General features: G+C 36.6%; 1 protein-coding gene across 1 annotated transcript in view; it reads left to right on the forward strand.

The window, feature by feature from the left end:
• Nucleotides 1-25,679, forward strand: part of KCNH8 (potassium voltage-gated channel subfamily H member 8) — a 368,594-nt gene that overhangs the window by 210,156 nt on the left and 132,759 nt on the right. The window contains exons 4-5 of the mRNA XM_072792921.1: nucleotides 5,006-5,133; nucleotides 10,085-10,325. Of these exons, the coding sequence (XP_072649022.1) occupies nucleotides 5,006-5,133; nucleotides 10,085-10,325 (369 nt within the window). The remainder of the gene's footprint in view (nucleotides 1-5,005; nucleotides 5,134-10,084; nucleotides 10,326-25,679) is intronic.

Raw genomic sequence — 25,679 nt, forward strand, 5'->3', positions numbered from 1 at the left:
AAATAATAAATGACTAAATTTTTCTATAATTTTATGTATTGCCACCATGACCTACCAATTTTTAAGACAGTTAATTATTTCTCTGCAATTTTGATTTGTAAGATTTCTTTGTGGTTTTTAACAATTTTCTGTTTTCAGCAGTATATAATTCAGAGCATAAAATTTCATGATTTTTTATGGCTTATAATTTTTTAAACAAGAAGGAGCTTTTGTTTTGTTTTGTTTTTAAGCCATCTTAACCCAGAAGTCTCTGCCTTATTATCTAAATGGAAACACATACATACTCTAATATAAACCAGTATATTATAAAAATATTTTACAGTATAAAAGAGGGGATGTGAGGGGCAGTGGAAAGGAAATGGAACCTAAAAGTGGCAACTGGGGAGGTGGATGTTCCAATGTGTATCTCTGGTGATGCAAAGGAAAGAGCAAAATGAGAGAAAAAAAAAAAAACAGCACAGGAAATGATGCCTATCTAGGATATAGATCCATTCTGATTCAACAGCATAACACAGATAAGTGAAAACATCTCATAAGAAGCTACTGCTAGTTGTCCATAATCTATGGTGACGTGGAAAGAATGGAAGATCATTAAGGATTCAAGGATTAAGGATTACCTATTAAGGATTCAGGGAAGATCGTTAAGGATTCAAATATGAATCAGTCCACTCATTTTGAATTTGGGCATGTTACAGGATTTCTATGACCTTTCATTTGCTTTGCAATGAATGGAAAAAGTGATGCTTTAAAAGGGGGGATGAAATGAGAACCAAGACAGTGTTCCTAGCCTGATGCCTAGAACATGAGAGGAGCTAAGGGAATATTGCTAATACATAATGTTTTGTTGAGAAGTCCTAACTCACTGGAGTGTAAATGTAAGTTTTAATTTTTTTTCCTGAAAATTATCATTACTTGGTATTGCTCAATAGCTGAAATTGCTTCTTTCATCATATTGATTATGAACATAGTACCTCCTCTCCTGTGTTGATCATGTGTAGTTTTATAGCACATACATTCTCCTAAACATTAAGTCATTTACCTTTTGTGATCTGATGGTGACTTCCAGTTATTTTCTTCCTTTTGTTAGTTCACTACTGTTTTCATTTTTTTTCTGCTTTAGAACTTATGGTTTATCATTTTAATGTCTCTTGTACATAGACCCCAAATTCTCTTGCATCTCTGTATTTTCTCTATATCTATCTGACAAAGCTGCAAACCCAAAAGGACCAACAATATTTTTATTTTGGCCCAGACACAAGTGGCTGTGAACTGCTGGTATAATACCTAAGTTAGGGAGGATGGGAATCCTCTAAATCCTCTGAATCACTCAAATTTATTTTTAGCAGCCTCAAGTGGGGCAAATTCTCCAACAAATCTATCCCTTTCCTTACTGAGCTTGACAGCCCATCCTCTACAACAAATATTTCAAGCATTCCATCTTGTCTTCAAACTACCAGCCCGTGCTAATTACCCCTCACCCTTAGCATTTGGCTGCACCTCCAAAGTCAACAAGAAAGAAAGAAACACAGAAAGGGAAAGGAAAAGAAAGTCCAGGGGAGGAGAGAGAAAGGGAGAAGACAAAAGGGAGGGAAGAAAAAGGAAGAAAGAATTTCCCAGACAGGAGCTATTTCATCTTCCTGCCATCAAACCTGTATGTCCACCTTCATGTATATGCCACCAATGTCCTCCTTCCTATAAAAGAAAGTGATGGGATGTCTCTTCCACCTAAGGAGAATCACTCAAAGTGAGGTGTGAAGACACTATGGCCTCTCTTTCTTGAACCATTCTTCTCCCTCAGATTCTCTGACACCACAACTATCCTTTCCCTCCTCTTTGTATTTGTCTTTTTCAAAGTTTTTTTAGCCTCATAGTTGTCCTATTATGTTTTGAAGGGCCTAGATTTTTTCCTGTCACTGTCTTGCAAGATAATTTCATAATCTATTAAGTGACAAAGCCATACAACTTTTCTTTCTAAATATATTTTGAATGTGTCAGCTTTGTTCCACTTCTACCGCTGGAGCCTGTATTCAACTGACTTAAAATGGCCACCTGAGTGATTCCTAACGACCTCTATTGACTCTTTCTAATCAGTTTCTACACTGTAGTTTAATGTGCAATTTTGAAAATTCAAATTTTCTCATGTCATTTGAACACTTAAAACCTTGCTATGGTTTCATGTGCCAGAACTGTTAATTATCCCCCAGAACTCATCCATTATTAATAGGACCCTCTCCAGCTTACAACAGAGATTCAACAGGGAACAAGGCTGCCCAGCTAGTGACTCTGTCTCCTCACCTCTTTGTAGCCGAGTGTGGCTAATGTGGGATGAGTAAAAGTGATGGGAGTGACCTCTGGCTCCTATAGGAAGCTTCATGCCCTCTACTTACTTCCTCTTCCTCCTCCCCCACAGGAGCTGCCTTGGACTCCGAGATGGGGGCCACTTGTGAAGGATGGCAGAGCTGCTCCACCACTTTAGATTGCTAAACTCTGCTTGTTATAGGAAAGGGAAAGACCCACAATACAGAGAGAGAGAGAGTCATTTTTCTTATTCAAAGAGTTATTCAACCCTAAGCGGTTCCCCAATTAATACTCTTACCATTGCACTTAGAGTCAAAGGCAAAATTCTTAATGGGGCCTGAGAAGCCCTGGGTGATGGGTGATGGGTGATCTTTCTGTTCTGCCTACCTCCTCGTTTCCCCTTTTACTTTTTTTCTTCCCATTCTCTATATGCCAACTCTCCTGGACTTCTTTCAGTTTTTCAGAGATGCTGAACTCTTATGCCCAAGGCCCTCACACCTTTCATTTGCTGTCAGCAATGTTCCTCCCTCTGCTACCCCTTGTATTGTCTTATTAACAACTAATTCTTTTTAGAATTTAGTTTTATGTTTCCCTTTGAAGGGCCCCTTTTTAAGACTATAAAATTGCTGTTGTTTTCTTTGGAAGATTCTTAGCTCTTAATTTGATTTCTCCAGTGAGAAAGGAATGGGTTTATTATCTGTCATAAATCTCTAATCTGGTTCCTTTGGTAGTTAGCATTGTAATTCCACCTGGCATTTTGATACCAATTGATTTAGTATAAGCAGCCTGCTGGTCTTTGCTACCATATTCCTAAAGACATCTGGCTGTTTTCATATTTAAATGTATTTAAATTTACTCCCTGATGGATTAATGGTTACATTTTCAAATACAGTGTTCAAAAGTTCTGTGTAGACCAAAATCTTGAACACACAAAAACATGATCTTAACCTTCAACAATACAATGAAATGTGATTGTTCAGCCATGAGTTTCCAAAAAAAATGCCCCTTTTGGTGTTGTTCTTTGTTTTTAAATTTGTTTTTAGTGATCCAAGCTTATGATGATGTATCATATTTTATCTTAAACATTCTTTCAAAATAAGAAGCAAAATGTGAACAATTAAAAAAAAAACCCATAGAACATCAGATTACATTTTTGTAGGGAATAAAACACCCCATTTTCTGGTCATTAAAAGCATGCCAGAGTGAAGTGGGAATTGGGTATGTTAAAATCTTTGAAAGACTTGGAGTTCAAGCTTAGATGGGCAGGGACAATGATATGCATTAGTCAAAATTACACTCAAGACCAAACAGTATTCCTGCTAGGTGCTGCGCGTGGGAGGAGTAGGGACTCCAACCAGTTTGGCTTCACATATTGCCTCTATTGCTTACTAGCTCTGTGATAGTATTAGACCTTTCAGTTTTCTCGTCTGCAAATGGAGGATAATAATACTAATCTCACTGGATATTTATGAGGATTAATTGAAATAATAAATAGAACAAGGCCTGGTGCACAATAGCTACCAATAATAGTTATATGGCTTCCCCACTCTTGCAACCAAACCACATCATTTTTATGAAACAGAGAAATCAAAGAGGCTTTGTAATACTATAGAGATTGGATGATGAAGCTTAGATAAATAATAGTTTTTAATTTTTATATTTCACAGTCACTATAATATAGATACAATTTGTTTAGGATGATATTGTATGTTGACTGACTGACCAAATAAAGACTAAATGTTTCTTAATGTTGAATAATATTTTTTTTTTCTCGTGGACAATAGCCCTTTGGGAAGAAAATAAAATAGCTGGAAATCTACCTAATTTTACTGAAATAGGGTTCCATTTGATTAAAGATTTAAATGTCAAAAATAAAAAAGACATAAAGATGTTGGAAGAGAGCAGGCATAAATTTTTTAAAATAATTTTTTAGTGAAGGCAATTTGGCTCTGTAGCACATAATGTCTAGACACCACAATGGGTAAAACATTAAATCTGACAAAATAAAAATTTAAAATTTGTATACTGGATAAATAAAATTCAAAGTGAAGTAACAAAAGGAGAGCATATATCCTATTGGCAGGATATATGACAAGAAAATGGCAATTAGTACACAAACAGCTCCTACAAATAAATTTTTAAAAAGCAATGTAACTTTAATATTGGCCAAAATAATATGAATTGACTTTATAAACATAAATACAAATATTGTGTATATTTAGAATGATTTATAAGTTACTTTGATATGAGAAAATATGTAAAGAGTTTTTATGGCAAACTTCCATTTATGCAAAGAAAAAATATATAAATGTTAATATAGTATATATATATTAGATTGTTAATATAGTATATATATTAGATATATTTCTAGAAAATAGCAAGAAAAAACATTGGGAGCTGAATTAGGGATATGCATATGGAATAGCAGGAAAATGGGAGTAAGTTTTTTGACTTTTGATTCAATGTTTTTCTGAACTTATACTCCTGTATGTTTTACTGTAATTTAAAAAATTAATGCAGTTAAGATGATGACAAAATATATAAGTTGTAAGGACTAAAATTAAATATATGTCATTAGGAGGCAGCAGATAATTTTAAGTGTGGAAAAACGTGTCCTATGTGCATTGAAAAGGAACTGTCAAAACTTGACTTTCTTGGGATGAAATGACGCATTCATTGATGCTTAATGAGTTTTGTTTTCCCCCAGACAAAGCCAAAGGAAGATCAAGAGCAGGCACCCACTTTGACTCAGCCCGGAAACGGAGTCGAGCTGTCCTTTATCACATCTCTGGGCACCTGCAAAGAAGAGAAAAGAACAAATTGAAAATAAATAACGTAGGTGGTATGTGTGCACACTGTGAATGCGAGAACTTCCCCTGGTGCCAATATTTGATTCACTAAAGAAAAGCTCCAATTACTCATTTATTGGCTTTCCTAGATTTTTTTGCACTTTGGATTGTGCTTTCCTATAAAGAATAAACTAGGAAAGGTCAGCCATCATGAGGCAATGCTTAATAGAAGTGCTTAATCATTGTGCTATCACAGCACAGAGATCAAAGTATTGCCATAGTCAGTACACTATGGTACAAGGGACGCTGTGAATGGGGACATATTGGTTACATTTTATGAACAAGATGAGGCACTAAGTCAAATTACACGTTTGTAGTTTGTTGGTTAAAGTTTCTCAAATTTAATTTTAGTTCATCTATTTGCACTTTATTTAATTTTACTCAGTGCTTTTATCCAGGAGGACCATGAACCAAAGTCATTACTCCTTTTAAAAATTTTCATCGTATATGAAGCAGAGTTGGAAATTTCACACAAAGGAACATTGGAATTGAAATTCTATGCCTTCTATCACACAGTTTTGCCAAAAGTTGTACTTTTGGTAAATGACGGTAGGGCTACTTTCTGAAACCTGGTGCTTATCTGTCAAAAGCCATAGCAAATAACTGTGCTTTAAAAAGGTATCCTCTGCAGAGTTTTATGTGTGAAATCTTACAGGATTTCACACTAATTTTATAACTGGTTCTTAGCACTGAAAGATGTCACTGAGAAACCCAGAACTCTATTTGGTTACCGATATTCAGAGATAATTTTTCAAATGCTGCTAACTCTAATGTGCATTGTGGAGTCTTCAGAACATACATCTTTTGGGGTGTGTGACTATGGGACATAGATACAAATATTCAGAGTGCTGACTTGCCAATGACATTAGAAAAAGTCACATCAAACAAGCAGAGCTATTTTGGAATCCATCTAAGATCCAGAAGTTCTGGGGTTAGGGACACAAGGGATTTTTTGGCATCTTATACTTTTACATAGGAAGCTCCAGATTACATAATACACATGTGTATATATGCATGCACAGTCATGCCTCAGACATACAGCATATCCACTTCTCGATAGTGGACAAAGAAAGATTCCTCAACCCAGAAGAGTAGGAGATCTGACAAGAAGTTCTACAAACCTAATTCTGCTTCAAGTGATTTCTTTCTCAAAACCAGAAAGGACCATCACCTGTGGCTGGCTCTAGGACCATCATCCGTGCTGGTGCTGCTGACCTGGTAGCCATCACCATTAACAGTCACACACTGCTTAATTTGGCCTTAGTATAAAGATTTTTCTGGGGATACCTGTGCCTTGGTGTCACATTGACTTCCTGAGAGCCCAGGGACAGACTTGAAAGAGCACACACCTCTTGATCTATGGATCCTTCCACTGGTTCCTATTTACATCCCCCTTCAGTTACTAAGCCAGCCTTAGTGACATTAAACAAGTTCCAGGAAGAAACAAAGGTAGCCACATCTGGGCTTGATTCTATGCAGGTCAACCAACAAAGCACCTAAACAAATATTAGCCAGAGATTCTGTAATGCTGAAAGCTGACACTGTCTTCTACCCTTTAGTTGAAAATCATTTAAACATAGCAAGTGTTACTAAGCTTCAAAACGTATTTGCTGAACATGCTGTTTTTCCCTTTAGACCCAACAAAGTACAGAACAGTACTTAAAAATCTAATTTAAAAAATCATAATGTTCACCGCTTAGCTGATTTGCTAAATTCCCAGTCATTTAAGAAATAAAAACATGAGGGGGAGCATTAAAAAAATACCTAGTAAGTAAGGATGTCTAATCAACAAAGTGACTTCGACAATTTAGATAGTATCTTACTTCTAAAAGCAATGTGTAGAATCAAGACTGGCCCTGTTCACTATCTCTTTTCAAGGAGAACAGAGTAGAATGGCTAAAGACAGCAGGAAGAGAGAAGGAAGAAGAGGAAAAAAATGACCTGGATCGTTTATCATCTGAGCAATCTGTTTTGGGGGAATTTTGGTTATAACAACATTTACACACACACAAATTCTCAATATTTTTTTTACAACTCTTTGCTATTTACAAATCCGTTTTATTTACATCATATTATTTGATTTTCACAGCAAGCCAGTACTAGATATGATTTTTGTTAGGTTCATTTTAATGATGGAAAAGAACTCATTCAAGATTTCAAACGTAGAAGCAAGATTGGAATGCAGCTGTGAATGTTCTAACTCAAAGCCACTGTGCTTTTGCCCTCTACCTTGCCTTCTCTGATACATTTCTTATGGAATAGGAATATATGATTCATCCACAGGCAAATGAACTCATCAGGTCATTAGAAAGGCTTGAGAATCAGGATGTAACACCTTTTAGTCCTGGTTCTAACTGCCTAGTACATCTTCGAAAAAGGTACTTAATTTCTGCTTTCTTGATTTGTTACTCTATCAAGGACAATGTGATGATGCAAGTGTCTCTAATGCAAGGAAATGTAAAGATCATAAGAGCCTTGGGGCTTCAAAGGAGAGTGCTCTAAATGCCAATATTACCAGCTGCATACTAGTGTGGTCCTGGAAGGCAAGGTGAACAAGCAAAGGCTTTCCTGGGACTTGGTGCAGTGATTATAGAAACATCCTCCCATCTCTTTGCTCATTGGAAAGTTAGTTTCAAAGAAAAGTTACAAAACTGGTTTAGGAAACAGTTACCTTAGTAGGCTTTGGCTTTAATTTATAATTCATAGAGGTTACAGAGTTAAAACACTATTGGTACTAAAGAATATGCTTTGAAGTTAATAAATAATATATAACTAAAATTGAGAATAGTTGGTTACATTTTTCCTTAGGCAAACCCCATGTTTCAGGGTTATAAATAATCTTTTTCCCCAACTTGCTAAAAGCATACTTTCCAATTATAAGAGATTTTTTTCCATTCAAAAGATTTTTGATAAAACTTTACAAATCTAGTTGTAGGAGAAGAGAAGCATCCATTTTTTTACTCAGTTGAATGTGTCACAATGTGCAGGATTTGAGATGAAAATCCCTTCACAATTTAAGCCTAATCTGAGGTATAATGAATTCTTAGTATCTTTTAAAATAATTTTAAGGAATATGTTTTAAGTACCCTATAAAAATGAAGTAGTATGATTTATTTTCTGACCTATGGAGATAAATAATATATTGCTGACTTTTTGCTTCAGCATCACTAATGCTTCATGTAATCAGCATAATCCAAAGAAAATACTTCCTGAGTTTTCCCAATCCTCATTCCTAGAGCTGGCATCTCCCTCAAACAAGGTGAAGTTTTAATCTCTTTAAAATGATAGGAAACAACTTACTCAGAGAGAAATTGAGGTATTCCCCCATTCTCTGTTAATGTCTTATATTTGAAAAAAAAATATATGAGAATCCATCATGTCCTTCTTTAAACAGAAGTACTTATCAACCCTCAGGTGATTAATACCAACCCTAACTCTCTCTTCTCCTATGTACCTGCCTAAACTTTAAATGAGAAGCCCAACAGGTAAACTTTGTTCTCCTCTTCCCAGTTTTATGCCAAAACCCACCCTTTAAACTTGTTTCTGGAAACCAGAGAATGAGGTAAAAGAGGCAGGTCAGGTATCAAGGAATTGAATGAAACTTAGATGCAATGGAAGATGGGTATCAAAGAACCATCTGGAAGTAGTAAAACAGTCCCTCACCATGAAATCCTGGCATTATGAGGCGCCTGTGTGGGTTGAGTGGGAATATTAACAGGAAGTAGAAATGTGTTGGAAATGCCTACCAAGGAGAAATGTAAGATAAAGGGTGCATTACTATTAAGGTAGCAAAAATATTTGGTCATTAACAGTTACCACTAAAAAGTTAGGTATTACTGACCTTTCTTGAGTCCTCAAATAGCTTAGGAATCCCTGAACATTCCACATCAATTTGCCCTTTCCTTAATGTCTGAAACAAGAAAACATACTGTGACCTGCAAGTAACACATATTCCAAAACTTTTAACTGTTCACTTCATTCAACTTAACTTTCGAATTTAGGTTTCCATTACTGATCTTGTATTTCTCATTAATTGAGGTCAAAGCAAGGTCTGCAAGTATCTGGTCATAGGCTTGTCAAATTTCCACACATGTTATTGTTGGGCCTTCCTTTGCCTTATAGCAATAAGAATTGTTCATCAATTTGGACTGCTTTCAAAGTGAAGTGCTTTTGCAGCTATGAAATTCCAGCTATTCTTCTGCATTTCATTGGCTGCAGTGAACACTGCCTTTCTCATCCTATGACTTGAATAATTGTTAAGCAACCATTTCTTACTTTGCTATCTTAACAAGGGCTAGCTAGTGTCAGGATGAATCCATGCCAATCAAGGGTATGAGATATGGGTTCCCAACTTGAAACTTCACCAACAATTACAACGCAAAATGCAAGTAGTTAGCACAACCTGGTTATATTTTGGAAGAAATGTAAATTGCTGTTAACCATAGAATATTGATCATATATCTCTATCCTTTCTGGGAAAAAAAATGGTAACTTGATTATTATTAGAAGAATTTCAGTCATTTATACGCTTTAGGTAGTGTCATCTCAAAACTACAAGTATAAGGAATGTCCCCGTGACAATAGGAATATAAATGTATCTTTGTGTTTCCAGTGTGTATAGGATTATACTTGTAACTGTGGATGTTCATAGGCAACATTTTAGGAAATGATCTTTTTGTTCTTAATGAACAAAGTCTAGATTATTCACCTAACATTCATGAATAATCCTGTGTATTTCTGTTATTTATAACAAAGCTCTCTGCTCAATTTTAGTATATACATCTCTACTTTTTGCATCACCAACTTCTAAAAGTCACTTGTAAATACATTGGCCTTGTGTGGATGAATGATCCTCCTCACAGAAGTGTGTTTAAGGCTGTGTGATCCTTGCTTCTAATGTTGTGTCTCCCTTCTCTCCTTTTTGTCTTTATCCACAGAATGTTTTTGTAGATAAACCAGCATTTCCGGAGTATAAAGTTTCTGATGCAAAAAAGTCCAAATTCATACTTTTGCATTTTAGCACTTTTAAAGCTGGCTGGGACTGGCTTATTCTGTTGGCGACGTTTTATGTTGCCGTGACCGTACCTTACAACGTTTGCTTTATTGGCAACGATGACCTGTCCACGACTCGGAGCACAACAGTCAGTGACATTGCAGTGGAGATTCTTTTTATTATAGGTAAGAACCAACGGCTGCTTTCCTAGAAGATTTGCATAAAGGAAGTAAGTGTGTTCCAGATTCTTCTGACATGAATTTGAACTAAGATCCATTTGCATGGGCATGACTAAACCTCTGATGCAAATTTTGGAGAAGCACATATTTGGATTTCTGAAAATTGCCTCTTCCAGCTTTCTCACTGTTCCTTTAGTCAAACAGATCTAAGCCCATGTTTTGTGTTTCTATCCTTGTTTTGTCAAAAATAGACTAAAAAAGACTATTTTGTTGGTACTCTCACATCCATCATGATCTTAATTGCACAGGGTCAGAGATGGGGTTTGACAAGAACCCATCAGTGGTCTGATAATGGGCCAGTCTTGGGCATGATTCTCCATATCCTTCCATGCCTTTTTGGCATGTTGGTGGTTGTTGCCATAGGTGGCCTGGTTGCAGAATCAAAGGATTACATAAGCCTTACGGTCAATCAGGAGAAGAGGGAGTATCTGATTTTAACTTAAAAAGAGGCCCCATGGGATGCTTGCTAAGAATGTTTATCTCTAGAATATTGGGAACCTCAGCTGAAGCCATCTGTGCTCCACTCTTATAAGCCTCTTCCTATCTCCCTGTCCCTTAAATCTTCATATGTTTAGACCAAATCCTAGCTCTTTCTTGTTTGTTCTAAGACAAATCCTTTATCTCCATTAAGGCTTAGATTGACTCCTGTAGAGGGGATGTTCGTGGGTGTGTGTGTGTGTATGTGTGTGTGTGGTTTTGTTTTGTTTCGTTTCATTTTAATTCACAGGAAATTGGGAAGATAGTACAGAAATGTCCCTTGTCCCTTTCACTCATCCCTGTGGCGTTCTTGACTATCATTGGTAACCTGATACCTGCTTCTTTACATGGTTGGTCATGGTTATATAGGGCAACATCCTCATTGTAAAAATGAAAAAATGTTTGGAAAATGTTTCCAAGCAGGTAGGCGAACACAGGAATGAGAAATGGATCTTAAAGTTCAACAGAAGAAAATAAATGAGCCAGATCAAACCCTTATTTCAGTAGTGGTGGTACTTTTTTCTCTGTGGAGCTAGTAAAGCTTTGGGGCCAGAGTGGATTCTCTAAATGAATGTTAGCACATTTTCTCTGGATGAGTTTGTATGCTCTTGGTGTGGCTTTGGCACCACTATTACCATTGCATTTACTGAGAACCCCCTCAAAGCTATGTTAGGACCCCTGCTCCCACCCCAAAAGTGGTGGCTGTAGTATGAATAGACCACTAGATGGCAATGTTGTCTACCTGGGTAGCTTGGCAAAACTATAAAGTCAAGGAAATATATTTTAATTTTTTTTAACTTAAACCATTCTTCACTGGGAAGATGTAACCATAATAAAGAGATATAAAATCACTGTTAAATGGCAAATAACAATATTCCAGCCTGTGAACAAATTGAGTGTATCCATATGCCAATCCATTGTTTTATATCCTTTTACTTTGTTAACCTTCCATGTCTTCTCCTACCTGCCCAAGATGCATGCATAAGTTAGCACTCTAAAAAGACTCCCTATGACATGTTCATAGTTTCCAAGAATTTGAGCAGGCAATCTACATGTCTATTATGCCTGAGTATCTGCTTAACAAATATATCATATCATTACTATTATTATTATTATTATTATTATTATTATCAACTCTGTCATAGGGATATGGTTATATCTTGAACTTTCCACCCTTCCTTGCCCTTAGATATTTGAAATTCTAAGTGGTTACCACCACTTCTGTACTACATGCTCACTGGCAGATGATAATGTGTTTACACCAGAACTGACACTTATGAGAAAGATATTTTATAAAATTTTGGAGCATTGACTTGGTTGGTTGGCTGCTTTCTTTAAGGCTGCTTTCTTCTACTAAACCAAATATAGGGGCAACTGGCTTGCCCCCTGCCAGTTGCCCCTATATTTTCTGTATTCTTTGTGACTGACATTTCTGCTATGCTCAGGGCAGTAAGATATTCCTCTAAGTAGGCAATACCCACTCTTTAACTAGCAGCATGACAAGGAAATGGAAATTCACCCCTGTTTTTAATGCAGTTTGCCTTCTACAAAGATTAGTTTAGAATTTGAGATTTTGGCCTGCCAACAGTTTTAGAGTTATCCCAGCCTGGAATCCCCTTGAATGACTAATTTTCATAAGGAGTAAAAACTTTACCACTCTTTGCTATTGTTATCTTCTTGCTCTATAAGTGAGTATCTACAATTTATTATAACAGATTTGGAAAAATAGTTGAAAACTTCTCAAAGTATGTTTCCCAGAACCTTTATTCTGTGACATATTTCACAAAGGTAACCTAAAAATGATCACTGAGAAATAATTCAAAATAGTAGGAATAAAAGAGTGCATAGCCTGTAATACTGTGTTTTTACAATACTAATAAGGCAGTGCTTGTACCATTTAATAGTTATTTAAGTTGGTAAGTGTGGCCAAATCTCTGTGTATTTAACATGTTTATTTTCTATTTAAAGATAGTGTTATTAAATTGACATCTTAAAATCAATTGGATCAGAACTGTTAAGAAGTAGTTTAAAGAGATTTGGGAAGGAAAGGATTTTGTATAGCAAAACATGGTACTTTCAAAACATTTTCTTATTTGAACCACTCTATACAAATGTAAGATGATGTGATTTTTTTTCTAAATGAGGAAAATTAAGTATTCCATAAAAAAATATATATATATATAGTCAAAATGAAACTTGGAAGATAATATATCTCTTTTGGTGATTCAATATGCACATTAGCTTTATAAATTCTCTGAGAAATTCAATGTTAAAGAAATATTTAAATGTGATTAATTCAGCACCTCCTAAAGATATTTTTACTTCTGAACTCTCTTCTCTGGGCTGTTTAGTAATACTCTTTTGGGAAGACTGACTTAAAAATATTCTTCCCTGATAAATTCACAATAAAGTATCTGAATGTTATTATTCTAGTAAAATTATAAATGTGAATGGTGAGCTTGAATCTCTCCCAACTACTCTCTTCATTTTAAAATAAATTTCTTTGTAAATTACATTAATACTTTAGGATCAATAGGGCACAATGTTTGTCTGTAAGTTACAAAGTGGTTATAAAATTACTTTTAGTTTGAAAACCATCATGTATAATTTATCTGCTGTCTCAAAGCCTTACAGAAACTTACAATGAGAACTGACCTACTACTAATTTATCTAATCCAATCTTTCTTACTTTATGAGTGGGAAACTGAGCCTTCGTGATATGCCTAAGGCCCTGTAACGAATTGGTGACACACTCAGGTCTCCTGGTTGTTGTATCAGGTTTCTTAAGAATAGATAACCAGGGCAGCCCGGGTGGCTCAGTGGTTTAGCGCTGCCTTTGGCCCAGGTCATAGTCCTGGAGACCTGGGATTGAGTCCCACGTCAGGCACCCTGCATGGAGCCTTCTTCTCCCTCTGCCTGTGTCTCTACCTCTCTCTCTCTCTCTCTCTCTCTCTCTCTGTGTGTGTCTCATGAATAAATAAATGAAACTTCTTTTAAATGCTTTAAAAAATAGATAACCAATATGATTCCATTTTCTGAAAAATTCTACTCAGCTTGCTTTCTTTTATTCATAGCAATGAGGCAGAAAATGAGAGAAAGAAGTGCCAACTTCCTTTTCTTTCTTCCATGAATGCAGAAATTAATAGTTTTAATCTCTGAAATCTTGGTGGCAAAAATTGTGGTATACCCATAGGTCCAATAATCACTTATCCCATTTCCTTCTCAAAACCCAAAAGGGGGATGCCTGGGTGGCTCAGTGATTGAGCATCTGCCTTCGGCTCAGCTTGTGATCCCAGAGTTCCTCAATCGCGTCCCACATCTGGCTCCCTGAAAGGAGCCTGCTTCTCCCTCTGCCTGTGTCTCTGCCTCTCTCTGTGTCTCTTATGAATAAATAAATAAAATCTTAAAACAAAACAAAACCCCAAAAGAACTCAATTTTGTGCAAACAGCAGTATCCCAGACCCAGGGAATGAATTATGAGAATTCCAAGCCAGTGATATTTCCTATCCCCTTAAAATATGTGACCAATTCTATCCAATAGGATATATAGAGATGGTTTCTATGGGGCCTTTTGGAAATTATGTTTTTACCCTGAAAAAAGCAGAGAGACATACAGGGGAAAATATTTGTGTCCTTATTCCTTTCTTTCCCATAGGATGTGTGGATAGAAGGGTATGATACATTGTAATTACTGCAGCCGTCTTTAATCATGAGGAGTGACATAGGGAAGAAGATGTGGACTCCTTGATGAGTCATATAATAGTGTTTCTGTTATTGGGACCACTGTTAATTGGATATTTTGTTATTGATAGCTATATCATCCTAAATTTTTTTTCAAAACCACTCTCTTGTCATCTTGATTCCTTACACTAGGCCATTTCAATGATAAATCCCTCCCAGAGGAACAGAATGCTCTTTTTTCTGTCCTGTCATTCCACTGTGAGCCTATCTGGGTTGTGGTTTGCACATACTTCTTATCAGCTGTTATAATCACAATGGCTTAGAATCATAGGCTATGCCATAAAGCTGTAACTCTGTTGGTTTCTCTGGGAATCCTCAGAAAGCTAAAGGTCAAAGGAAACATGGTATGCAATTGTATTTTCTATTTGCCTCATATTCCCCTTAGTCATAAAAAGACAGTTGAAAGTCACGGGGATAAATGGCAATCATACCTTGTGTAGACCATACTGGCCAGGACTGAACATCTAGCATCCTTACTACTCACTACAGACCACCAATGCTCCCCAGTTATTATGACAACCGAAACACCTCATACATATTCAAAAGGTATTTTTTCCTTGATGTTATATTTTTAAGGTTATACTTTGTGCTGACTTAGGTAGTTCTGCTTCACTGGTTCTCAGTGGGCACAGAATCACACATAGGAACTATTTTAGAAATATGTAGGTTTGACTTTATTTCACTAATCAGCACTACCCATCATTTGGTGTTTAATGCTTTTAGATCACAATTTACTTATCTACAAATTATTTCACCCAAACTAATGAATAGAATTCCCCTACATGTAGTATATCTTCTGAGCATATATTTATATTTTCATTTCTGGTTATTTTATTTTTTCTCCTTTGTGATGCTTTATTAATTAATGCTTCTATTCACTCACATGTCACCAAATTTTGCTATCTCAGAATCTTTACTTCTTCCTATCATTCAATTATTATTATAACCTTGTGACATAATTGAAGCAGGTGTATCTGTTTATAAATAGGAAGGAGAAGAGGGAAAACAGAAAGCAGTTTATCCAAGAACTAGCTGATTATTGACCAAGCTAGGACTAAAACCCTAAAACCAACTTGTAAAATGGGTAGTAGCATTATTATGAGCAAATACTCACTGTTTAATCAGTACTGATAAGAATTGTCAATAATGTCACCAAGCTTCTATCTCTTCAGTTTGTTTTACTATCCACTCTTTTTCAGAAAACAAGCACCTTTTAATACAAACTGAAAGTTCAGCTAATCATGGGAATAAGGTAGACCAGAACATTCCATATCCCTTAACTTTCAAGAACACAAGTGTCTGGGGACTCATTTACCACTTAAAGGATCTAAGGCTTTTATCAGCTACTTCTACAAGTTTGCCTCAGCATCCTTTTAGAAAGGCTGAGAGAAGGTCTGTTACATCTACTTAAGTCAGGCATTCTTTATCAGCATTGATGTGACCACAAATAATCATCCCAGGTGTGTCTCCAATCTTCCATCAGAAATGTAGGAACAGGAAGATAGCTGATCTTCATTTCAGCTCCTCCTCCTTTTTCCTGCCCTGCTCTGATGAGACTGAAAGGTACTAGCTGGGCTTCCAGTAACAGTTTAGAAGAAAGTCATTAGCTAAAGGCTTACTCACTAGCTTTAGAGTAATGGAGACTTCTCTCTGTTCAACAAACTCATAATTTTACTGGATCTGCATTCAATTTCTTTTTTAAAAGATTTATTTATTTGAGAGTGATAGAACAGGGAGAAGTCCAGAGGGAGAGAGAGTCTTTTGAGCAGACTCCACACCTGAGCATGTAGTCCAAATTCAGGACTCAATCTCATGACCCTGAGATCACAACCTGGCCAAAGCCAAAAATTGGATGCACAACTGACGGCACCACTCAGAGGCCCCTGTGTTCAATTCCCAACAATATTTACATATGTGTTTGTTTTATAGAACTTCTTCCCAAATCCATCTTTGTTGTGCATAATCTTTATCAATATGCCTTTTCCCATGTGGAACTAAAGAATAATGTTCTTATACCATTCAACTGCAGTTTGTTACTGTGATAGAAATTCAAGCCTCAAATGAAATACTTTAATTCTTGGAGCGCCTGGGTGGCAGTCGGTTAAGCAACTGCCTTTGGCTCAGGTCATGATCCTGGGGTCCTGGGAGCTCAATTGCTGAGCTTCTCCTTCTCACTCTGCATCTCTCCTTGGCTTGTGCTCTCTCTCAAATAAATAAATAAAATCTTTTTTTTTTAAAGAAATATGTTAATTCTTTCAGCATTCTTGCATGTCTTTTTCTGTTAGGATAAAATTTATAAATCTCAGTGGAACCTGAAAGACCATAGACATTTTATTGCTATTTCATTGCACAAGCTAAGCCCAGCTTAGAGTCATTTTCCTGAAAATTTCAAATAAAGATATGTCATTTTCCAATTTAATCAGATGACTGATATCAAAGCTACAGACTTGGATACTGAAGGGAAAGTTTTCTAATAATAAATAAAGTCGAAATTTTGTGGTGATGAGGGAATTCAAATAAATTTTACCATTAAATGCTCTGGGTAACCTGGTATTCCCAGACTACATATTTAAAAGGCTTGAGTAGGCATTCATTTGTCTCTTAATATGTGAGTCCCTCCCTCCTCTCTTCTCTCCCTCCATCTGCCTCATTCTTCCTCTCCTGCCCTTCATGTATGTTCTTTCTCCTGTTCTCTCTCCTTTCAAATGGAAACCTACACAGCCATGTACCCCTATATCTGCACCCCCACATCTCTATCCTTCACATTGATCTTGGATTGAGTAAGAGAGTCTCTTAATAAGGAGAACTCAAGGGCAGCCCCGGTGGCGCAGCGGTTTGGCGCCGCCTGCAGCCTGGGGTGTGATCTTGGAGACCCAGGATCAAGTCCCACATCGGGCTTCCTGCATGGAGCCTGCTTCTCCCTCTGCTTGTGTCTCTGCCTCTCTCTCTCTGTGTCTATGAATAAATAAAATCTTAAAAATAAATAAATAAATAAATAAATAAATAAATAAATAAATAAATAAGGAGAACTCAAGATGGCATTCATAGCCATGGCTCAGATTTGTCCTTAGCCTCATGTGGGCATTTTTAACCTGACGACAAGAATATCCCAGTCTCTACATTCCCAGATAATACATTTGGAGAATTGAATAAATGGAATGTGTTGTATCGAGCATTAACCATTGACTGGACATGAATTAATCAGTACCCACCTGACTACTGACCAGCTATTTTCTGGTGAATAAATTTAAGACTGAGGATACAGCAATAATTAAACAGTTAAAACAACCAAAAAAAAAAAAAAAAAGATTATTTGCCACTTTAAAATCCCACAAAAGTGTAACATACCAAGTGTCTTATCTCAAAAGTGGAGAGATTTTGTTTGTCAGAATGCCTTGGGGGAAAAAAGAGTGCATTGAAAAGTAAAATACTATTGTCATTATTGTTATTGAGAGCTCCCAAATAAGTTGTCTTAAAAGTACTTACTACAGCACCTGGGTGGCTCAGTCAGTTAAGTGTCTGCCTTTGGCTCAGGTCATGATCCCAGGATCCTGGGATCAAGCTTCACATCAGGCTCTCTGCTCAGCAGGGAGTCTGCTTCTCCTTCTCCCTCTGCCCCTCCCCTGCTCCTGCTCACTCTTCTCTCTCTCTCTCTCTGTCTCTCAAATAAATAAATAAATAAATAAAATCTTTAAAAAAAATAAATGAAAGTACCTACTCAAGCACTTAAGCAAAGACTAAAATTGCATTTATTTTTGCAAATAAACTGTGAGTTTCATTGTTGCTTCTTTAGGCTTTTTAGAATAAATAAACCTAAAAATTTCTTTAGGGGTAGTTCACTCTTTTTTGTATGGATGGTTGCACCATTTTATGATTGAATTATATGAAAAGATTTTAAAGTTCATGTAAAATGGGCATATAGTAGTTTTTTTTTTTTTTTTTTTCATATAGTAGTTTTTTGACCCTGGTACTACTGACATAAATTTTAAGATAGGAACAGTGGAGAAACAAATGGTTCTCATTCATACCCATCCCAGCATAACTACTGCTTCCACATTCAATCTTTCTGGCTGCTCTTTTCCCTGTTTATTTTCATGTGGTTTTGATCATAGTCTACACAAATTTTGGTGACTTTTTTTTCACATAAGATTTTAGTGTAAGTATTTCTCTGTGTTTTGTAAGTATTTATAAACATTTAATAGTTGCATAATATTCCATTATATAAATGAACTATTATGTTTACTTAACCATGTCTTAATTGTTACACATTTAAGATTTTTTTTGCTACTTAAAAAATTATAATTAACATCTCTGTGAAAAATATATCTATTTTTTAATCTATTTTTAGATTTATTTATTTATTAATGAGAGATACAGAGAGAGAGAGAGAGAAAGGCAGAGACACAAGCAGAGGGAGAAGCAGGCTCCATGCAGGGAGCCCGACGTGGGACTCGATTCCAGGTCTCCAGGATCATACCCAGGCTGTAGGCGGTGCTAAACCACTAAGCCACTGGGGCTGCCCCAAACTATATCTATTCACTAACTAAACAAACATATGTCAAATGCCTGTTGTTTGCTATTCAGTGTTTCAGTTGGTACAGATAGAATAGCAGAACAAATAGAGATCTTTGCCTTTATAGGATTTATATCCCAATAGAGACCAATAGGAATCAAAACAAGTAAAATGTATAACATGTCAGAGAGTATAGTGAGTTGCATAGAGAATAGTGAAGCAGAGAAGGGGAAAGAAATGAGCTACAATCCTAAGTAAAGTAGTCAGGGGTGTGAATGAAGAACATGACATTTAAATAAAGACATAAAGGAAGCAAGGAAACAGTCAACTGAATTTCTTGATAAAGAATATTCCAAGGAAAGAGAACATCAAATGCATTTAGTGTTATTTTAAGGGGTGGAGTTAATGGGCTAAAGAATATTAACATATACAGCTTATAACATGTTTTCAAAATTTCATTTTTTTAAATCACATTATCTTCAGAGCATTTATTGGTCAGTAAAGCTCTAGTTGAAATACAATTTGTTCATGCTAATATTTTTTATAGTTATAGCGATTGTGAAAAGTTATAGATGCATGTCACTTTCTGAATTTGTTTTACTACTAAACAGTCATTTCATTTAATGGAGTAATTCAGATAAAAGAGTGTTATTAATATTGCATCATTGTTATTTCTTTCTTTCTATTTTTTCCTTAGGAGATTAGATATATATATATGGAAAATAGAATTGTATTTGCTTGGCAAATACAAAATTTATTACATGATGTGCCTGAATCCATTATGTTTATATCTGAAATGTTTGTGAGTTGGTAGTTTTGAAGGAAAATTATCTCAGCGCAGGTCTGAGAATGATGCTGCCCTCTGACTTACATATTACTGTAAATAGACTATGAGAAGGAGCATGTGCTCATAAAAAATGAAACAATAGTGCTTGTTTTGAACAAGGCAAGGAAATTAAAAATGGAATATTACTAAATTTAGAAACCCAGAGGAAAATTGTGAGTTCTTGATTTAGAATCTTATTGCAGACTAATGAGGGTTTTTTTTTTTCATTTGCCTCTTACCAAACATGAACTCTGCTATGTCATTCTTTTCTTTTCCCATTTGTTCAAGTATGTTTTCTTGCAGTTTAAAAAATCATATTGTCTAAATAAAAATAACACTACTTATGTGGTTTATATTTCCCACTTTCAACTCATGCATTTTGTGTTTGCCATTGGAATAATCTCCTCCCTAATTACACCAATAGTTTTAAGATAACTACATAAATAATTTTTAGAGCAAATATTCATTGAATGTATTGAGAAGTTATTTAAACATTTTTTTAAGATTTATTTATAGAGTTGGGGGGGCAGAGGGAGAGGGAGAGAGAGAGAATCTCAAGCTGACTCCATACTGAGGGTGGAGCCTGACACAGGGCTTGATCCCACAACCCTGAGATCATGACCTGAGCCAAAATCAAGAGTTGGATGTGTAACTGATTGAGCCACCAAAGTACCCCTTTAAATATTTTAGATAACTGAATACATTATGGTCACCTGGACCTAGATGCAACTCATTATGTATTGTTCAATTCATTAATATTTGTTGAGGACCAATATTATGTCACTCAAATGATTGCTCATGGCATACTCAACATAGTTTTGCAAACCTCCCACGGTCTAGACTCTTAACAAGATTTTTTTTTTAAGATTTTATTTATTTATTCATGACAAACACAGAGAGAGAGACAGGCAGAGACACAGGCAGAGGGAGAAGCAGGCTCCTTGCAGGGAGCCCGACGTGGGACTCGATCCTGGGTCTCTGGGATCAGACCCTGGGCTGAAGGCAGCGCTAAACTGCTGAACCACCCAGGCTGCCCTAAGATTTTATTTATCATCACTTTCTCCTTTTACCTGTGGCTCCAGACATATTGGACCATCAGCAGTTCTTTGTACCATTCCTTACATATTTTGTATTTTCATATCTTTCATAGTTCCTACTCTCAGGGAAAAAGAGGGGGCAAGACATCTCCTTAACTCTCTTTGTCCCATAAAATTCTCCTTATCCTTGAAGTGTCATCTTTGGTCTCTTCTTGAAGGTCATCTTTTCAACTCTCCTTACCTCTATCACCATGAATCTGAGTTAGTTTTCCTTCATCCATTATTTAAATACTTTCCCTCTCTGACTTTTCATCCCTATATCATAATAGTCTATTTCTCCCCCACTCCACACACATAGCATAAATAAACTATGAGCTCCCAGAGGATGTGGACTGGATAATATATTTATTTCCCTGGTTTGTCCAGCTAATATATATCTGACTCATAGTAAGCAGGTGACTAATGTTTACTTACTACCATAGTGCAGATAAACAAAATAGGAAGTATGGCTCATGGAGTTGAACAACAGCTTTCTTTCTAAAGGCAAGCCTCCATGGCTTTTTCATGTGGTTCCACGGGTGGCCATTCTTTACTTTTAAACAGTATAGCTCACTTTAGAGTAACTAATCTTTAACAAGTCCGTGCCATCAAGCAAACAGCAGGTAGCTTGAGAAATCCCACAGGTTGTGTGCCCTGCATACCTCTTGCAAACTTTCCAAGAACTCCTCAAGGCCCTCCAAATGGTGCACTAGGGTGAGTGTGAAATGAACTCAGAAATTCAAAGAGCTAGGTTTTAGGATGCCACATCTATGTCTGGGTGATAATCCTAGAAAAGTGTTCTATGGATGTGCAGAGAAGCATGGAGATGCTACAGTCTCAACTTGGCTGGATATCCTGCCTACCAGAAAATTAGAAATCTTTCTTAGCAATTAACTACTAAGAATTATTTAAAGGTAACCCTGACAAAACTTAATATCATACTTTGGGTGATGAAAAGTGTACCGAAGAAATTGAAGGCATTCTTCCTATATTTGAGAAGCTTATACAATGAATGGGAAAATTTGCCTAAGTATGAAAAACTTTCAGTAGACAGTGAAAGAGCAGCAGTAACCTTGCTCCAGGCTGTATAGACGATGCCATGATTCCAGGAAAGACATAGCTGGTGTATTTTGAAATAGATGTAAAGCTGGTAAGTATTAGTCATGGAATGTGAAGGTGTGATCAGAGAGGAGAAATTGATAGGAAAGTGGAATGAGAAACCATGAGGACTGAGCATCTGGAATGAGGCTTAATTTACTAAGGTGGCAACAAGAACTAAACTGTGCTTGTAGTTGTTCATCTATTTGTAATTCTAATGAAATAAAAATGAAATTCACTATTGGAATGGAACATTTCAAAAAACCTAACACAAATAGGGCTATTGTATAAAGACCATACTCTCGGGGCACTTGAGTGGCTTACTGATTGTGTGTTTGCCTTTGGCTCAGATCGTGATCCCGGGGTCCTGGGATCTAGTCCCACATCAGGTTCCCCATAGGGAGCCTGCTTCTCCCTCTGCTTGTGTCTCTGCCTCTCTCTGTGTCTCTCATGAATAAATAAATAAAATCTTAAAAAAAAAAAAGAAAAAAGGACCGTAACTCTCAAAACGTGAAAACCCTGGATTCCAGGTGTTAGTATACAGTAACTGTGCACTAAATCGATATTGAAGGTTTGAAAGTGAGCATGACTGGGAATTTACTACATAGTAAATAAGACAATGATTCACTTGGATTGAATCAGATAATGGCCTGAATAAAACATACGGGCCAAGAAAAATGCAAGATATTAAGTCTGATTTTTAAAATTACTAGTGCTTCATTTTTATTGAGAATATTAGAATATTTAAAGAGTATTAATTTACATTTTATCATTTGACATTTAACCCTTTGAGAAGACTGAAGTTGCAAAGAGTTACTTCCTATTTTTCCTATCTTACAATACTGTTGTGGTTGACCTTACACAGTGTAGTATAATTAAGAACTTAATTTGTTGGTATTATTCATCCCAGTTTGTAGATAAAGAAACTGAAGCTCAAAGATGGTAAATAACTTTATAAAGAAAGGAGATATAAAGGGCAACAAGTAAACTTCTATCTGGACAGCAGACTCAAGATAAATATTTTCCCAGGCACCAGGATGGGTCAGTTGGTCAAGTAGACACTTGACCTTCAGCTCAGGTCATGATCTCAGGGTCCTGAGATCGAGCCCTACATCTGGTTCCCTGCTCAGCAGGGAGCCTGCTTCTCTCTCTGCCCCTACTTCTCCTCCTGCTTGTGCTCTCTGTCAAGTAAATAAATAAAAATTTAAAAAAAGATAAATATTTTTCTATTTATTATTTCATTTAATGGTTATAACAAAGCAAGAGAAGAGTCTTCCAATCACCTGTCACCTCTTTGTCAAATGGTGCTTGATAGTCTTTTTCTAACTACATTTCTTTCCATATTTGATACTAGTGATCCCTTCTCTCACATTGGCGTCCATGGCATACTATGTTCTAGTTTTCCTTCTCCTTCCTCAACATTTCTACTCAATCTCCTCCATGAGCTCTTCTCACTTTGCCTGTATTTTAGTTCCCTGGATTTTATCCTTGGCTTTCTCCTCTCTCCCTTACATCGCTCTCCCACCATGAGTGTTTGCATCACCTCCTATTAGTTCAGTGTTGGTGGTTTCCAGATCAATATCTTGAACCTGATTGCTTCCAAAACTTCATGCATGTGTATTCAACTGTGTGCTATCTTTCCAGCAAGCACTGCTTCTTCAAATACCACACATCAGAAATTGAATTCATCACCTTCTTTTCCTAAACTACTCACCTTTTCCCTTCCTGCATTTTCCCATATCTGTGATTATGACCCCATGAGCCATGAACATAGGGCTTTTCACAGATATCCCCTTCTCCCTTAATCCCCCAGTAAAATCAAGCTCAGAGTACTGTGTGGTCCACTCCTAACCATCAGATGGTACACTGTCTCTTCTTATTCTTTATTGTGACTACTTCAGTTCCAGTCACCATCAGTTTTGACTAGATAACCATATCCCTTGACTAACTTTCTTCCTTGCCTATACTTTTAGGATCTATTCATTATGCTAGAGGCAGGTTTTTGTTTTTGTTGTTGTTGTTTTAATATAATGCATATCTTATCATGTCATCTGACTGCTTAAAACCCTTCAATCAGGGGATCCTGGGTGGCTCAGCGGTTTAGCACCTGCCTTTGGTCCAGGGCGTGATCCTGGAGTCCTGGAATCAAGTCCCACATCGGGCTCCCTCCATGGAACCTGCTTCTCCCTCTGCCTGTGTCTCTGCCTCTCTCTCTCTCTCTCTCTAAAAACAAAACAAAACAAAACAAAAAACCTTCAATCACTTCCCATTCTTTTTTTTTTTTTTTTTTTTTTTTTTTTGAGAGAGAAAGAGAAAGAGAGCATGAGAGGTGAGGAAGGGCAGGAGGAGAGGGAGAATCTTATGCAGGCTCCATGCCCAGATGGACCTCTATGCAGGGCTCTGTTTCATCACCCTGAGATCATGAACTGAGCCAAAATCAAGAGTTGGTCAATTAACCGACTGAGCCACCCACGTGCTCCTCTAGTTTTGAACTTTAAATAAATGCATACTTGCAGCCTCCATCCTCTTTCTCCTTTGCCTTGATAACTCTCATTCATGCTCAGGACACACTTCACTTGTGGTCTCCCACCTGTCTGTCCCAAGCCTCACCTTCTAAGTCTTCATCTTCCAAGTTAGCTCCTCCTTCTCGAGTATAGCTATTCCTCCAGAGCACTCATCACATAACTTTATGATTTCCTGTTTATTTACCTATATCTCCTACTAAATTACAATTTCTTTGAATGCATGAACAAAGTATTAGTATTCTTCCCACCTCCAAATCCAGTCAATAAATACATGTACATATTAGGCGATCCATAAATATTGGTTAAATAAATAAATGAAGGGCAGTAATTATTAGTTCCAGTACTTAAGTAGAAATTAGAACTTAGAAGAGTTAAAAAAAAAACAAAACAAAGCAAAACCAATTTTTAAGGGAAACATGGCTACTAAGTGCAAAGGCTGAAATTAGAACCCAGTTATTTTTTTTGTAATAATAAATTTATTTTTTATTGGTGTTCAATTTGCCAACATGCAGAATAACACCCAGTGCTCATCCCGTCAAGTGCCCCACTCAGTACCTGCCACCCAGGCACCCTCACCCCCCGCCCTCTTTCCCTTCTACCACCCCTAGTTCGTTTTCCAGAGTTAGGAGTCTTCCATGTTCTGTCTCCCTTTTTGATATTTCCTACCCATTTCTTTTCCCTTCACCTCTATTCCCTTTCACTATTATTTATATTCCCCAAATGAATGAGACCATATAATCTTTGTCCTTCTCCGATTGACTTATTTCACTCAGCATAATACCCTTCAGTTCCATCCACGTCAAAGCAAATGGTGGGTATTTGTCATTTCTAATGGCTGAGTAATATTCCATTGTATACATAAACCACATCTTCTTTATCCATTCATCTTTTGGTGGACACCGAGGCTCCTTCCACAGTTTCGCTATTGTGGACATTGCTGCTAGAAACATCGGGGTGCAGGTGTCCCGGCATTTCATTGCATCTGTATCTTTGGGGTAAATCCCCAGCAATGCAATTGCTATTGACAGGCCTATTTTTAACTCT

Source organism: Canis lupus, chromosome 22 (assembly GCF_048164855.1).
Source record: "Canis lupus baileyi chromosome 22, mCanLup2.hap1, whole genome shotgun sequence".
Taxonomy (NCBI): Eukaryota; Metazoa; Chordata; class Mammalia; order Carnivora; family Canidae; genus Canis; species Canis lupus.